Genomic DNA, 16,604 nt, shown 5'->3' on the forward strand with positions numbered 1-16,604 from the left:
AAAATTCGAGACTGTATTGGTATATGCAAAAAATAAAATCAATAATTTTTTTTCCTTCTGGCCTGTTGCTATTTTTATTTTAAACCAATGTGGCCTGCGACTAAAAACCGTTGGCCACGCCCACTTTAAAAGAAAGTAGGGATTGCAAAGAAAAAAAAACATAATATTCTTGCAAATTCCAAAGTGTGAGTTAAATCTTGAACATTTTCTGCAAAAGTCATTTGGTGGGGAAATTAATTTGGACACTTTCAATCGTGGCACTGTTGGATCTCACTTTTTCCGCTTTGGTTTCAAACCTGTTGACTAGCTTATCATGGTATCAGTGGTCCAAATCTCACACCCTGTGAAAAGGTTATTAGACTCCCTTGTTCATAATTTCCTTTCGCCTAGGCAATTATATGATTCCCGTAGCTGTTCTCTCTGCTTCTTTTTTGGTCACATCCCTTGTGGCCTGGTTGCAGGGACGTGCGCTGAGGTTCACGTCTGGGGAAGAAGTACAGATTCATAAACAGGGTTGGGTAGAGTTACTTTAACTTGATTACTTTCAGTTACTTTTGGATTACTCCAATACCAAATATGCTAATAAAAGACAAAAGAAACTAAAAATGAATAAAATGATGACTCACAACACGTGGTAAGCTTTCTCTCCTGGCTTTGATCTCCGGAAAAACTAACATAAAATGCGACAGAAACAAACTGAAAATAAATCCAAACAGCTTGCCAACATCATTTTTGCCGTTCCATGTGTTCCATCACTCCCCAAGCCTGCACAAAATTTAGTCATTTTATTCATATTTAGTTTCTTTTGTCTTTTAATAGCATTTTATTAGTATTGGAGTAATCCAAAAGTAACTGAAAGTAATCAAGTTAAAGTAACCCTACCCAACCCTGTTTATAAGTGAATGAACCTACATCAGAGAAAAAAGCAATACATTAACTGTAGCATGTAAAATTTTATTTTATTACCTTAAAAATTTATGTTTCAAATATTCTGCATAGGAGACTGCATAGGATGTCAGTTCTTTAGTTTGACCAATATTCCTCTCTGCGTCACGACCGGAACAGGCAATAGACCCAAACGCGTAACGTTTCACACAATGCTTTATTGAGGAATCGAGGAACTCAGGCGCGGGTAAACAAACAACAGCAATCAGGTGCTCGCTGGGCAGGAAGCCCTCGCGAAAGAAGCGTGATCGGAGAGCAGAAGCAAGTGAGGCAGCCGGGACGGGAGAACAGAGCGTGGTCGGAGGGCGGAAGCAAGTTGGGGAGCCCTGAAAGAGAGAACGGAGCATGGTCGGAGGGCAGAAGCGAGACGGGCAGCCGGGACTGGATAACAGAGTATGGTCGGAAATCGGAACGAGTGTGTTTCAAGACTAGATTTAAACACTTGCACTGAGGTTTCAGAGCGAATCCCACAGGGTAGAGCATTCCACAGCACTGGGGCCCGAGTGGGGTACGCTCTCGAACCTGCGGATCTCTTCTTGGATCTTGGGATCACGAGTAGACCAGCATTTTCAGAGCGAAGGCTCCGGACCGGAACATAGGGGGAAACTAAATCTGAAAGATATGAGGGAGCAAGTCTATGCATGAATTTGTATACTACCAACAGAACCTTAAAATCACATCTTAAGCTAACAGGGAGCCAATGCAGGTTAGCTAAAATTGGGGTAATGTTTTTGTGTTGTGTTTATTGTAATAATAAATTGACACAAGTGGGTCAATGTTTCAGTGATCATGATATTTCGAAGCAGAACATTTCAGATCAATATCAAACAATACTACTCTGTACTCACTTGGATCAGAACACAATAGACACAGTGTGTCATCTCCAGGGTTGGGTAGGGTTACTTTAACTTGATTACTTTCAATTACTTTTGGATTACTCCAATACCAAATATGCTAATAAAAGACAAAAGAAACTAAATAGGAATAAAATGATGAGTCACAACACGTGGTAAGCTTTCTCTCCTGGCTTTGATCTCTTTGATCTCTGGCAAAAATAACATAAAATGCGACAGAAACAAAATGAAAATAAATCCAAACAGCTTGCCAACATCATTTTTGCCGTTCCATGTGTTCCGTTACTCCCCAAGCCTGCACAAAATTTTGTAATTTGATTCATATTTAGTCTTTTATTAGCATATTTGGTATTGGAGTAATCCAAAAGTAATTGAAAGTAATCAAGTTAAAGTAACCCTACCCAACCCTGGTCATCTCTTTTATCAGGGACTTTGAAAATATGCAATTCCATAATGACTTCTGTTCTAAATAAAAACAACAGTTTTTCCTTGTGAAAAAGTAAAACAAAATGTCCCCGCAAACCATACAAACTCACATTTCATATTGCTGGCAGTCCTTACTATCTCTAGATCTTAATCAAGCTAGAAAATATGTGCGGATTAAAAGGCACGGTCGATAAGGAGAAATCTCATCTCATCTATCAGCACCATTGGAATCAGCAACGAAACTCATTAGCTATAACTACGCTGAAAGGAATATTTTAAACGATAATTATGCCATCTCAATTCCGGGTTCTATTTATGAAGAGGGAGGGCAATCGGAGAGCTAGAGGCTGCAAATGAACACCGGGGTTGTGATTGTGAGATACTGTATATAGAACGGTTCAATTAGTATTTTTGAAATGCAGTATTATGAGAAAAAAAAAGAGATTACTACGACCATACAAAAAGTATAGTAAATTTAAAAGAACACTGTGAAATACTCGACCACTAGCAGTGTCTGATTTATTTATTTATGAAATGAAATGATCTGCATTTATATAGCGCTTTTCAAGTCAATGACTTCCCAAAGCGCTTTACAATGTGCTTCACATTTACCAATAGCGGCCTTGCAGCCATGTAAGGCGCTAACCTGCATATTGGGGGTATTAGGGGTTCAGTGTCTTACCCAAGGACACTTCGATATGTAACAAGGACGAGCCGGGATTCGAACTGAGATCCCTTGATCCCAAGACGAGCGCTCGACCTCCTGAGCTACTGCTGCCCCAGTTACTTATTCCGATTACAAATTCGGTTTGGAAATTTCGGAATTTCAGTTCGTTTATCGATTTGCATACTCGGCAGCCGATCAGAAGACTGCATCGAAAAACTTCGTGCTTCCGGACTTTCCCGAGCGTCGTAAGGTCATGCATTTGCATATCATTTTCCAAAGTAGATGCACAAAGAACACAAGAAAATTGGATAAGTGCTTAGGAATCAAGCCAAAACCTTCGCCCTAGAAGAAATATTCAAAAGAAGCTAACAAAATTGATGACGCTACAAAACGTAAACGTGCATTAAAAGCATTGTGGAAAGAGGAGTTCACCTGGCTTGTAGCAGACGAATGTTACAGGTTGATTTATAATAAACTTAATTTTAAAATGTTGTTCTGTTATATCCTTAATACTTTGCAACAATGTTTTTGTTGTGAAAAATGGAGCAGGCAACTCTATGGCTAGGTGTCCGGTAGCTTTTTGTCACGAGTTTCAGACACTGCCCCTAGATGTCACTCTATTGTGTTGTGCAACTGAAAACAAGTGCTATATAGCACAAGAAGGAATGCAAACTACAGCAGCGGCCCTCAGCCTTTTTCAAGCCCACAGCTACTTTTTGTTAATAATTAATGCAAAGGGCAGCTAGTTTGATATAGTCTCAAGTAACAACTTCTCATGTTACTACTATGTTTTTACTATGTTATTATTGTGTTGCTATGTTATTAATGTTACCAGCTCGGTGGCCATGGGGGTAGGGCGTCTGCCCCGAAAATGGGAGGTTGCTGGTTCGATCCTCGGAAAGGTCATACCTAAGACTTACAAAATTGGTCCTCCCTGTTTGGCTTCGACATTAGGGGTTTGTATTGGGGGGTTTGGTCACCTGATGACTCCCAACGAAATGCTCCAACACATCAATTGGGTTAAGCGAAGGGGCTGGGAATCCCCTCCTATTTATCAATCTCCCAAGAGATTCAAAATGTGAACTCTAGCCACTCCCCCACTAGGGGATATGGCTCCCGTATATATTACTGTTATCTCATCTCATTAGCTGCACCGCTTATCCTCAGTAGGGTTGCGGGGGTGCTCGAGCCCATCCCAGCAATCATCGGGCAGTGGGCAGGGGACACCCTGAACTGGTTGCCAGCCAATCGCAGGGCACACAGGGACAGACAACTCGCTTGCTCATTCACACCTAGGGACAATTTGGACTGGCCAATCCACCTGAAATGCATATCTTTGGAATGTGGGAGGAAACCGGAGTGCCCAGAGGAAACCCACGCAAGCACGGGGAGAACATACAAACTCCGCACAGGAAGTCCGGTAGCTGGATTTGAACCCACACAGGAGGTTCCCAAGACCTTAGAATTGAGCCGCACACGCGCTAACCACTGCGCCGCCGTGCTTATTACTGTTATCACTAGGTTAGTTATTATTGGAAATGGGGTTTAGTAGATAAAATCAACTATTAAAAGAATAATTTTACTTGATAATTACAAATCATGAGCTTTTCTCAGAACAGGTCTGCGGGCACCTCAGCTGTGCTTAGGGGGCACCTTTGTGCCCGTGGGCACCACATTGGAGACCCCGGAACTATAGAGACTCAAAGTGACCATACAGCACCATTTCTCTTCTTATTTTTTTGCATTTTGCCATTCTGCTCTGCATTAGGGGTTGGAATTTGGGGGTTTGGTCACCTCACGACTCCTCCAGGTGTTGCGACACATCGGTGTCACAGGACCGGACCAGATCGGAGGCAGGAGGGAGAACTCATTCGCGTTAACAATCAGATACTTTTATTAAGGAAATAAAAGTCGTCCAACACTCAGGGACAAAACAAAACAAAAACAGGCTTACAGGCAAACAGGAACTCAGACTAGGAATACTCACAAAACAGGCTTTTACTCAGAACGGGCAAACACAGGATTCCTCAAGTCAAACAGATTATGCAGAACAGAAAACGCAATGATCCAGCAACCGGCAATACCCACAACCCGCGCTTAAGAAGCACACACGCAAATTAGACGATCTGGTACAGCCGGTGCCCAGGGGGCGGGGCCAGCCGGTTGCCACGGCGACCATGCTGGACATGACAATCGGTTAGGTAGAACTATCGTGGCAACAGTTATGCCCGTGTGTGTATAGGAGCCAACCCCTGATTACTCAGGGATTAGGCGAGGAAGAACATTGTTACATCCTGCATGTTTTTGAAGGGTAATCCTCTTCAACTCAGGTAATTCCAATCACTAGGATCATTAAAGATATTCGAAAAGACCATATTTCTTAATTGGGCACAGAACTTATATTATTTTCCATAATTATGCTGATAGCTTGCAAAATATTCCACACACTGGGGTACTTGAGATATTGAGACTCAAAATTGACTCAATTGGCTCCTATTCTTTAGAGCGTTGATGTCATTTGATGAACGTAAGACTTTTTAAATTGGCAAATCCCATTAACACAACAATTGAGGCAGCTCCGAACCAGACAGAATTGTAGTAAACAGCAATTGCAAACAGTTAATTTCTGCTTAGAGAAATTAGAACTTGGCTTATTATTGATGCACACTATGTTCTGTGTATTGTTACCCATTGCTGAATATATTGCACCCTGGTCGTCCTGGAGGCGTGTTGAAATGTATTAGAGTAAAATACACGTTATACATGTTTTGTAAAATTCAACCAGATCAACAGTGTATTCAATCTTGTCTTTTCTTCTTCCTCACACTCCTTTATGCAATGTTTTTATCGTATTCAATGTTTTCAAAAGTATTCGAAACCCCGGCAACCAGTAATAAGGGAAAAAAAAGTCGAAATAGCTGGTTTATAGCTTTATAAAAATGTCTTTTATCAGTCAGAGAATGAAACGTGGTCAATACAATGAGCATTTAATGAATAAAAAAATGGCACCCTGTAATATTTTGTTATAAATACAAAGACAACATACACTAGGTATTGTGCATTATGTAAAAAAACAATGCAGCATTGGTAAGCGAGTATTCGAACCTAATAATTTACAGCAGTATTTTGCAAGGGTTCATGTAATACTTGTTATAGAATACATACTGTATAGTACCATGAATTGACAATCATGATTTACAAATGTTACAATTCGCTTTATAAATTTATATTAACACGAATAAATAAAGCATTTCTGCCATTCACTTCACCGAGCATATACAGTCACATCTTCTCTGATAGGCAGAACAAAAACATTCTTTCTCGTGATATGTGAAAACCTACTTGTCACTGTAATAATGATGTATAAATCATGTCATAAAACTATCATTTATTGTGTCGATAAAAAAGTAGGGTAAGGAGTGATTTGAAATGGAGTCCACGAGATGTTGGTGATTGGTGGTCCAACATGCACGGCTGAGAAGCTGAAACAAATTCTAGTGGCGTTCCCGTCCACAATTCAGACAACATACGTGGGGAGTTCTGTGGAGAATTTCACATGAGCGTGAGTTTTCTTACATCCTAGAGGAAACAAAGCAAAAAGAATGTCAGTAATTATTGTTAATTGATGATTAAGTGGAGACAACACAGTACACACTACTTGGCAGGAGAACATGAGCTCAAATCTGATCTGAAATCATTTGTGCCCTTTCCTTATTAGTTATTTTGGAGAGACCGTGGTTGGGTGTTGCCCCAAAAAATATGCGGAGAAGAGATATGACCAATGTTCCCTGTAATTTTCAACGGGTCTGAGCGTTCACACGAAGTCGGTGAGCAACGCTTGAAACAACAGTGAGCAACGGCAATCCCAAGTGTGGCAACTAAATCATTATCAAACATATCCAAAACTTGACATCACGTTACATTTTGCTCAGTTTCCGGCAATTCAAAATGATTTTTCACGTTTGAATGAATTGACTCATGTACGATTGCAAAGGTTCCAGGGCCTACAAACGTCATTTGTTTTTACAACTTTTTCACAAGATTTCCATTTATTTTATTCCTGGTATCTTTTGTCACATAATACTAACATTTTTGGGGGCTTATTGAGTCGGTTGCACGATACAGAACTGTATTTAATTACATTTTTAGTGGAAGTACAATGTTGACAACAAGATTAACTTGATCTAATTGGAAATTATTTGAATGCAACACAAACTTTTTCCTCTTTTTCCGTTTTTTTTCTCCTTTTTTTAAAATTCCTTTTTAAAAAAATCTCATTGTGTTTATTTTTTCCTAGCAGTTACTTTTTCTTGCTTTTTTGTTCTCTATTACCTTTTTTCCCTTGATTTGCTTCTTTCTTTTCTTCTGGCTTTTTTTTTAATTTTTCCTGCTCTTTTTTTATTTTTTCCTCTCCTTTTGTTTTTGTTTTTTTTCAGCTTTTCACTACTTTTTCATTTTGGTGTTTTTGTCTTTTTTGTTCTACTGCCGCCCAACGCCCCCCCAACCTTTAAGTCATTTTGTACACAATTTTACATAATATTTGGTCGTGTAGGGATTAAAGGAGCAAAAGCAACCCGAACAGCGGTTTGGGACCCGAAAGAGCCGGTTCTTTTTAGTGAGCCGAGCCGAAGAAGCCGGTTTTTGAAAAACTCTACTGACTTTTCTTAAGTTCGTTCTACTTCGACATTGACTTCAAAATACCGCATTTAGAACACAACGTCAGGGGAACCCTTGTATTTTCACTTTCATGCATTGTAACTTTGACTTAATTCGCTTTTTAATTAGCAATTTCGAGCCCTCATTTTTGTGAGCTTGCTGGATTTTTTTGTGCGCGGAAAAGCTCTAGGTAGTGCGCAATTGCACACACACGCAGCTTAGGGGGAACATTGGATATGACAAAAAGGGAACGCGCTTAATTGCATTTAGGACACGTTCAATGTTCCATACGTTCAACATTGGCTTTTGTAGTGTTTTCAAATAAAGTTATGATATCTCATGAAGGTCGTCCGCCCCGGCTCCATCAGCATATCAGCTTGTGACCTCGTCATCCCACGACCTTCACTAGATGCCTACATACTTATCATTACTTATTATCCTCATTCCACAACAGTTACTTAACTTATGTATAATTATATATATATATATATATATATATATATATATATATATATATATATATATATATATATATATATATACATATTATTGATATATTTTCTGATTTGTTTAAAAAATTGCTTACATCTTAAAGTAAGAAAAAATATACAAATTCCGTACTACAACTTCAAGCCGTTTTTTTTTCCCTACATTTCAAATCCTTATTCTTTGGACTATCAGCCTAGAAATGGTGCAGACCAGGGGAATGTGATTAAAAAAGCACTGCCAGGGCACGCGGCGTGTGATGACACAATGCGATATCTGCCAAGTGCCTTGAATGTCAAAGGGAAGAAATTCAATGAATCGCGGTTAAACGTCGGAAGTAACTATGAATCCCTTCGCTGAATGCCTCAGCATCTAATTAGTGAAGTCCATACAGTATATAGATGAACAACATTCCCACTGTACCTATCAAATAAGACAAAGATCTTGGCAGAATCAGTGTCTACTATAGAAAATTACCACATTGTGCTGCGATTTAGACACTCGTAAGACACTTTGCAGCTGTCAATCTCGAACTATCGCAGCATTCAATATTAGTTAAATTGGGATTAACATGAAGACAAGGTGGGCAGCACGGCGGCGCAGTGGTTAGCGCTTGTGCGGCACAGTTCATGTCATGGGAACCTGTTGTGGGTTCAAATCCAGCTCCAGACTTCCTGTGCGGAGTTTGTATGTTCTCCCCGTGCTTGCGTGGGTTTCCTCCGGGCACTCTGGTTTCCTCCCACGTTCCAAAAACATGCATTTCAGGTGAATTGGCCGGTCCAAATTGTCCCTAGGTGTGAATGACCGAATGAGTTGTCTGTCCCTGTGTGCCCTGCGATTGGCTGGCAACCAGTTCAGGGTGTCCCCTGCCCACTGCCCGGAGATGGCTGGGATGGGCTCCAGCCCCCCCGCGACCCTAATGAGGATAAGCGGTACGGCTAATGAGATGAGATGAGATGAAGACAAGGTGAAACAAAAACGTTTTTACAAGTCAATGTAGAGTACAGACTGAAATTCAGAGGCCATGCAACAGATCTTAAGCTCTCCCAACAACTATGCACATGACAAAGTGTTCCAGCTAAGTATTTCTACTACTACATAAAAGAAGTATGCATGCCGACACTAGTTACTAACCAAGGAGGGGTACACTATAATTATTGGGCTGGTTGTTATCAGACTGATCACAGCCTCATAGGAAAAATAAACATCTAACTAGTCACCTGATGCCACACAAAATTTCGAATTAGCCAACACTACTTGTTGGAAAATTTACAAGCATTTATGTTTAATGATCTTTGCCACATTCCTGCGTAAATGTTAATGACAATTTCAAATGAGTGTCTTCATAGCGACCATTTTGTTATGTGTACTAGACATTTCCCAGCTGATATTCTAAATACAAGAGATGGGCAGGAATTACTAAATTTTCAAGGCTGTTTAACCCTTGGAAATAATTAAATCTACACTTAAAGTATTTTGACTATGCTTTTGAGGTGTTAAAACTTTGTCATTTCCGACTTTTAATTTACTTCCAATCATTCAAATGTTCAGGGAGACTTTAGGTTTGCATACATATGTAACGGGTGTTTTAATAACTTTTGTTTTCCGTACGAAAGATTCCCCTAACATGAATGTAAAAATAAAAAAAATCAGGTCGTTTACAAGTCATTTAGCACCCGGGTCTCCACAACAAGTGGTGAGCGGTTCATTGGAAAGGGGGCTCCGTTCCAACACCCTCAATGTTGGGCTCCGTTCCAACACCCTGAATGTTTAACGTAAACTTAAAGCTAACGCAGGCTAATCGTACGTTCGCGTTTTCGTAATCTTTTGAATAGGATTTCTTACCTTTGTGGTGGTCAGCAGAAGGCGCTCGCACACCTCCTTCATATTTGGCTATTATTTATTCTTAAATGCAATAGTTGTAGGCACTAATTTTCTTTTTTCATCTGTAGCAACTTTGCTGCTTGCACTGACTTTCTTCGGAGGCATAAAAAGGGGCTGAAAGACCCGTACGCCGCTCAGCATCCCACCCTAGCGTACGCAGTCACGCATTACCGGCGTTCGAACTCGGATTTTTTTGAGCGAACAGCGAAGCAAGAATTTCTCTAAATTTTTGGTCGGACACCGATTTGTTCGAACTCAGAGGCGTTCGAAAACCGAGGTTACACTGTATAAGGGTTTTTTATGCCCTTCGTAGAGTCTTTTGTTTTAATGCTTTTTCTTTAATGATAACTCATCAAAACCAACCAATAGACATCATATGTAACAATACCTCCGAAGAGTTGAGACTGCGGCTTAAAATCCGGTACGGCTCATACAAAGACAAAATTGAGTTTCTCCCTTAAATTTGAGCATGCAGCTTTTAATCAGGTATGCTCTGCCGTCCGGAATTTATGCTACTTAAAATGAGCATTTAGTACTGACAATGAGGCAAGATATTTATGGGGGGTAGGAAAATCAGTTTCAACTTCTGCTTTTGCGGGTAAGGACTATGTAACTGTTGGGTTGGTTGGTTGGTTGGTTGGTCGGTTGATTGGATCCCTTAACCACTAGGGTCGTAAGGGCACCATTTCCTGTGGTGTGTGTTGGGCAAATACAGCCTGGCGGTGCCCTTCCCTCTCCAGGCCAACATAACTGTTGGGTACTTAATGAGGAAGATTAAATAGTGAATGTTTAAGTCATGGTTTGTGAAAACATTCAGCTTTCTGTCGAGTTGCCCACACTTAGTGTAGATCACCTCGGGATTAAAAGGGAAGAATCAGAAATGTTCGTGGTACATCTTAACATACGCTTTCATTTAGCTTTTTAGTTCCTATGCACTCCAGGACTGGAGCAAGTTCCACAAAACGAAGCACAATAATTGGGGATGAATTGCAAAATGATTGAGGGATAATGAACAAATTCCAAAATATAAGTACTCAGGGTTGGGTAGGGTTACTTTAACTTGATTAACTTGACTAAATATGAATAAAATGACTAAAATTTTGTGCAGGCTTGGGGAGTAACGGAATACATGGAACGGCAAAAATGATGTTGGCAAGCTGTTTGGATTTATTTTCATTTTGTTTCTGTCGCATTTTTGTTAGTTTTCCCGGAGATCAAAGAGATCAAAGCCAGGAGAGAAAGCTTACCACGTGTTGTGAGTCATCATTTTATTCATATTTAGTTTCTTTTGTCTTTTATTAGCATATCTGGTATTGGAGTAATCCAAAACTAATTGAAAGTAATCAAGTTAAAGTAACCCTACCCAACCCTGTAAGTACTATATGAGACATTTTTTACCTGTGAGCCGTGAGTTAAACACTGAGTCCATAGTTTCCAAAGAAGTAACCACGTCGCGCTGTGATTTTGACGCGGCTTCGCTTGGAATGGCTGGACTGATCATTTCTTGTTCCTTTTCATTCTGCATCTGCGCATAGACGTTGAGGCCTGGGATCTTCCTTGAAAAAATATTTACATTCAGGCATTGGGATAAAAGGTCTAGCCTTCTTTATTCATAGCAAGCATATGTGAAAACAGCAAATCCTTCATTTTCAAATCAAAATTTGGTTGTATCAAACTAAGCATTGCAAGCGAAGAACGTTGAAGCGAGACAACAGGGTATAAGATGAAGAGTGAGGCTAACCCTCGTGTGCAATGGCATACCCCAGCGGCAGTGTAGTAGTGAATGAACTGTAGTGTACCGTATTTTCCGCACTATAAGGCGCACCGGGTTATAGGGCGCACCCCGAAAAAATATTTTTTTGGTCCTATATTTGACATACATTAGATGCACCGGATTATAAGGCGCTACAATGGGAACGTCGACAAAACAGTCAGATAGTTCAGTCAAACTTATTACCCCCTTAACATTCCCAAAGCTTGTAAAGACGCAAATACGTGTCGAGAACACGTGCGGATGCGGTGTCCGTACGATGTCACTCAAATGCATCGTTCCATCATTCGGAAGGTTAAAGTCTTGGGATTCAAGAAATGCCAACCATTCCTTAGTTTCTATTTCTAAAACAGGGGTTGGAGACTACGCGCTACAATAATAGCCGAACCATTGACACACACTGCTCACTCGATATGGAGTTTCTAGCAGTATCGTGCAGACCCTTCTATGTACTGGGAGAGTTAACTGTGGTCTTTGTGTTTGCTGTTTACTTTCCACCGCTAACCGTTTCACCGGATGCTAACGTTAGCATAGCGCTAAATCTCCCGCCCGCTGCTATCAATAAACAGCAGCTTGCACACCCTAACGGAGCTTTATCGTCGACGGCGACTTTAATCGGGCATGTTTATGGACTGTACTCCCAAATCCATTCAGTTGTGGACTGAGCAATTCAGAAAAACACTGGACTATGTGTAATGTAAGATCAAACATTCGGTTGTATCCGGCAACTCTGTTTGACCCTCATCCCCCCTTATTCCCCCCCGGAGGAAAACAAAGACTACTTACAACAAAGTCAGTTAGTTCTTTGTTCCTTTGTCTCTTTGTTTCCTTATCCACACTGTAGATGTGGAACTGGAGTCGTCCAATTTCGTTGTCACAGCATATCCCATGTTGTAACAATGACAATAAAGGCATATTCTATTCTATTCTATTCTATTCTATTTTCTTTTTCGCTTGCAACTTTACTTTGCATATGACAATAAACACTTGGAATTGAGTTTAATTTAAAAATAGACACTCCATTCCATCCATTATCTGCACCGCTTATCACAAAAACATCGAGTTCAGTCTGAAACAAGATACAGGGAAAATATATAGCCAGAGTAGCTCACCAAAGTCGTCGTGTTCAATAATAATGTGCAGCCATGGTCCTCTTATATCCGTGAGTTTAGTAAATCCAGGAGAATAAAATATTTACAAATAAAGAATAGTAAAAAATGCTTTCTGTATGCCGTCAACCACGTGCAATACACAATCATCTTTTTCGGCCAATTGCAGGCTTTCTTTTGCCGCTTCAGCCTATGCCAGCCTGTAAATGATAAAAACGATCCGCCCCTTGACCTCCGAATAACTTTAGCCAATAGTGATCGATTCAACTGATGATTGACACATTGGTTAGCCAATGAAACGCCAGTAAATAAATCCCAGCATACACCGCGGACTACTTGGCGTTCGGGGGAAAATCGAGTCGGCGGCTGCAAGTTAGTTGGAAGACTTTGCGACTCAATATTGATCCATAAATAAGGCGCACTGTATTATAAGGCGCATAGTCAGCTTTTGAAAAAAATAAAGGCTTTTAGGTGCGCCTTATAGTGCGGAAAATACGGTAGTTAGTTAGTGTAGCACTCCCATATTTAGCAGAATTTCAGGGGGGGGGTGTATGTAACGGGTGTAATAATAACTTTTGTTTTATTGAAATTCCTGCTGAAATATGTGTATAGTTTTTGGTAAGTGTACTGCAATGATGAGTCCAACAGTGCCACCTGCTGGTATGGGGTAGGGTTTGTTTTGGCTTTTGACATGTAACAGGAAGGCGGGGTTTTGTTGGCAGTCTACAGAGCAAGGTGCCAACGGTAGGACACATCTTTTGGTGCTCCACAAAAAAAAACTAATTTTAAACATTATAACCACAAATAAGAAATCTCTCAACATGCACAGTAATGTGATTGATGTTGTCAAGCTGTTTGGATTTATTTTCGTTTTGTTTCTGTTGTGCTAAAATGTTAATTCCCCTTATAGCGATCAAAGCCAGCAGAGAAGCTAATGTTGTGACTCATTTCATCTGCAGGTAAATTGTATCCGTTTTTATACTCATTATTGTTATTATTTCTATTTTCTCATATATATAAAAAGGATGATGTTGGTTGAAATTCAGACTAAAGAAAAATATGTTGAAATCATTGTAAACGTTAAAAAAACACGATGTCTTGTTGAAAGTATCTTGTTAAAATGGATGTAAAAATGTAAAAAGTGAAGGTGTGAATTTCCCTGCAGGGATGAATAAAGTATCTATCTATCTATCTATCTGTCTATTTATCTATCTATCTATCTATCTATCTATCTAGTGTAACGCCAATACAGTTTACTTGAGCATATGCTGCGGTTCTCTGCCTCATTTTTAATTATTATAGCTCGTACACACACAAATACCGGGGCATAGTGGGTAGCGGTTACAGCAGGGCATGGACTTACCATTGCACCCCACTACCCCGAAAAGTTCCCTCCCCGCGTTCCTACCTGCATCCACCTGTCTGTTGCCAGGAACTTAAATACATTTGGGGCCCTCTGAACTTAAACCAAGCCACCAGTTACACAGTACAATTATATCTCACTACTTCGCGCTTTGGTTATCGCAAGTCACTGCTTCGCGGAATTTAAATTGAGTTGGATTTTCTTTATTGTCATTGATATGAACGTATCGTGCATTGTGTTTTGAGCAGACACCCCACAGCAAATACAATAACAAGGGATAGGAGGCTGTAAGTGTGTGTGTTTTGGGTGGGCATTATTTTTTAAGTCAAAAGAGCCCTTGAGATTACCAGCAGGTCGTCCATGACTTGTTATCGGGTTAATGAAGGGACAGAGGCGGCGGCGGGTGAGAAGGCAAGCAATAAGGAGGCTGCAGGTCTGGCCTACTGCTATGGCTAAGCTACGTAGAAATTCTCACAAGCTACCCCTGAGGAGCGTCTATCTTCACAACACCAGATCCATTACCCATGAAATGGATGACCTGGAGCTACAACTCATAGGAAACTGCTACATTCTGGACGGTTTTATTTTAATCATCGTGGACACCTGGCTTTTTTTTTTTTTGGGAATAGAATTGACCTTTATTGTCATTGTTACAAAATGGGTTAACATATTGTGACAACGAAATTGTCACAAATTATATATGATGGCGGCGCGCGCGAGTGCAGCGGCTTCACATGTCTCCCCAGTAAATCTTTTTACTTTTAGTGTACTTTTATCTCTCATCTTTTCTTTGATAAATACTTGCTCGGCTTGACTCGAAGATGCCTGATGCTAGCGTAAAGCTAACCACCCGCTCTTTAAATCTCTTATTGTGAAAGGAGAAGCTCTCCAATTGCATTGTTCTTTCGTATAATGACAATAAATACCATTCATTCAACTGCAAATCTGTGTTTTCATTTGTGGATCTGTAGCTGTTATTTTGTTACAGTCATATACTCTCAGTCGGTAAAGACGTCATCTCGAGCTTTTTCGTGGACTTTCACTTTTCACGAGGGGTGCTGGTCCTCATTAACAGTGATAACTGAGGGATTACTCTACTTTACCCGCTCCTTTGGTGTGGGGTTGGGCTTTAAAGTAGTTGGTAATCAATAATCAAGTACCAAACATCATAGGTTATAAGAACTGTCAGAAATGGCCCCATTCGACAAAGTCTGCTAATGTTCGAATACCATTTTCTTAGATATGCCACCAGGAAATATTTACTTTAGATCGTCCACTGAAGTTATTTGAATATTGTTACTAAAAGTAGACTGTAAGTGTCTTGGGGGTCGAGAGATGTGGTTGGATTCAATGCTTTGTGATTGTGGTCAGCAATGTTCCCTCTAATTTTCCAGGGGTCTGAGCGTTCACACAAAGTCGGTGAGCAACGCTTGAAACAACAGTGAGCAACAGCAATCCCAAGTGTGGCAACTAAGTCATTATCAAACATGTCCAAAACTTTACATCAAGTTACATTTTGCTGAGTTTCCGGCAATGCAAAATATTTTTGCATTATTAATGTATTATTGCAAAGGTTGTATGGCCTACAAACGTCATTTGTTTTTACAAAAATTCTTGCACAAGATTTCAATGATTGGAAATTATTGGAATGCAACACAAACATTTTCTTCTTTTTCCCTGTTTTTTTCTACTTCTTTAAAAATTCATTGAAATGAAATGATCTGCATTTATATAGCGTTTTTCAAGTCAATGACTTCCCAAAGCGCTTTACAATGTGCTCCACATTTCCCAATAGCGGCCTTGCAGCCATGAAAGGCGCTAACCTGCTTATTGGAGGTATTAGGGGTTCAGTGTCTTATCCAAGGACACTTCGACATGTAACACGGACGAGCCGGGATTCGAACTGGGATCCCTTGATCCCAAGACGAGCGCTCTACTTCCTGAGCTACTAATCCCATTGCATTTATTTTTTCAAGCTGTCACTTTTTTCTTTTAATTATCTATTTACTTTTTTTTCTTTGTTTCCTTCTTTTAATTTTTTCTGGCTTTTTTCTGAATTTTCCCTTCTTTTTTCTCTTCCTTTTGCTTCTTTTTTTCTGAGCTTTTCACTACTCTTTCATTTTGGTAATTTTTTCTTTTTTTGTTATATTTCCCCCCTTCGTTTAAGTCATTTTGTGCACAATTTTACATAATATTTGGTCGTGTAGGGATTAAAGAAGCAGCACGGCGGCGCAGTGGTTAGCGCATGTGCGGCACAGTTCATGTCTTGGGAACCTCCTGCGTGGGTTCAAATCCAGCTCCAGACTTCCTGTGCGGAGTTTGTATGTTCTCCCCGTGCTTGCGTGTGTTTTCTCCGGGCACTCCGGTTTCCTCCCAATTGGCCGGTCCAAATTGTCCCTAGGTGTGAATGAGCGAGTGAGTTGTTTGTCCCCGTGTGCCCTGC

At 40.2% G+C, this 16,604-nt stretch overlaps 1 protein-coding gene across 2 annotated transcripts in view; it reads right to left on the minus strand.

Moving 5' to 3' along the window:
* Positions 1-5,769: 5,769 nt before the first annotated feature.
* sorcs1 (sortilin-related VPS10 domain containing receptor 1) overlaps positions 5,770-16,604 on the minus strand; it is a 134,333-nt gene continuing 123,498 nt past the window's right edge. For both annotated transcript variants that reach the window (XM_088341622.1, XM_088341621.1), the window contains exons 26-27: positions 11,317-11,474; positions 5,770-6,471 (exon numbers count right to left, since the gene is read on the minus strand). In XM_088341622.1, the coding sequence (XP_088197748.1) occupies positions 6,410-6,471; positions 11,317-11,474 (220 nt within the window). In that variant the 3' untranslated portion in view covers positions 5,770-6,409. The remainder of the gene's footprint in view (positions 6,472-11,316; positions 11,475-16,604) is intronic.

The sequence above is a fragment of the Urocampus carinirostris genome, chromosome 8 (assembly GCF_059441175.1).
Source record: "Urocampus carinirostris isolate Australia breed hairy pipefish chromosome 8, RoL_Ucar_1.0, whole genome shotgun sequence".
Lineage (NCBI taxonomy): Eukaryota > Metazoa > Chordata > Actinopteri > Syngnathiformes > Syngnathidae > Urocampus > Urocampus carinirostris.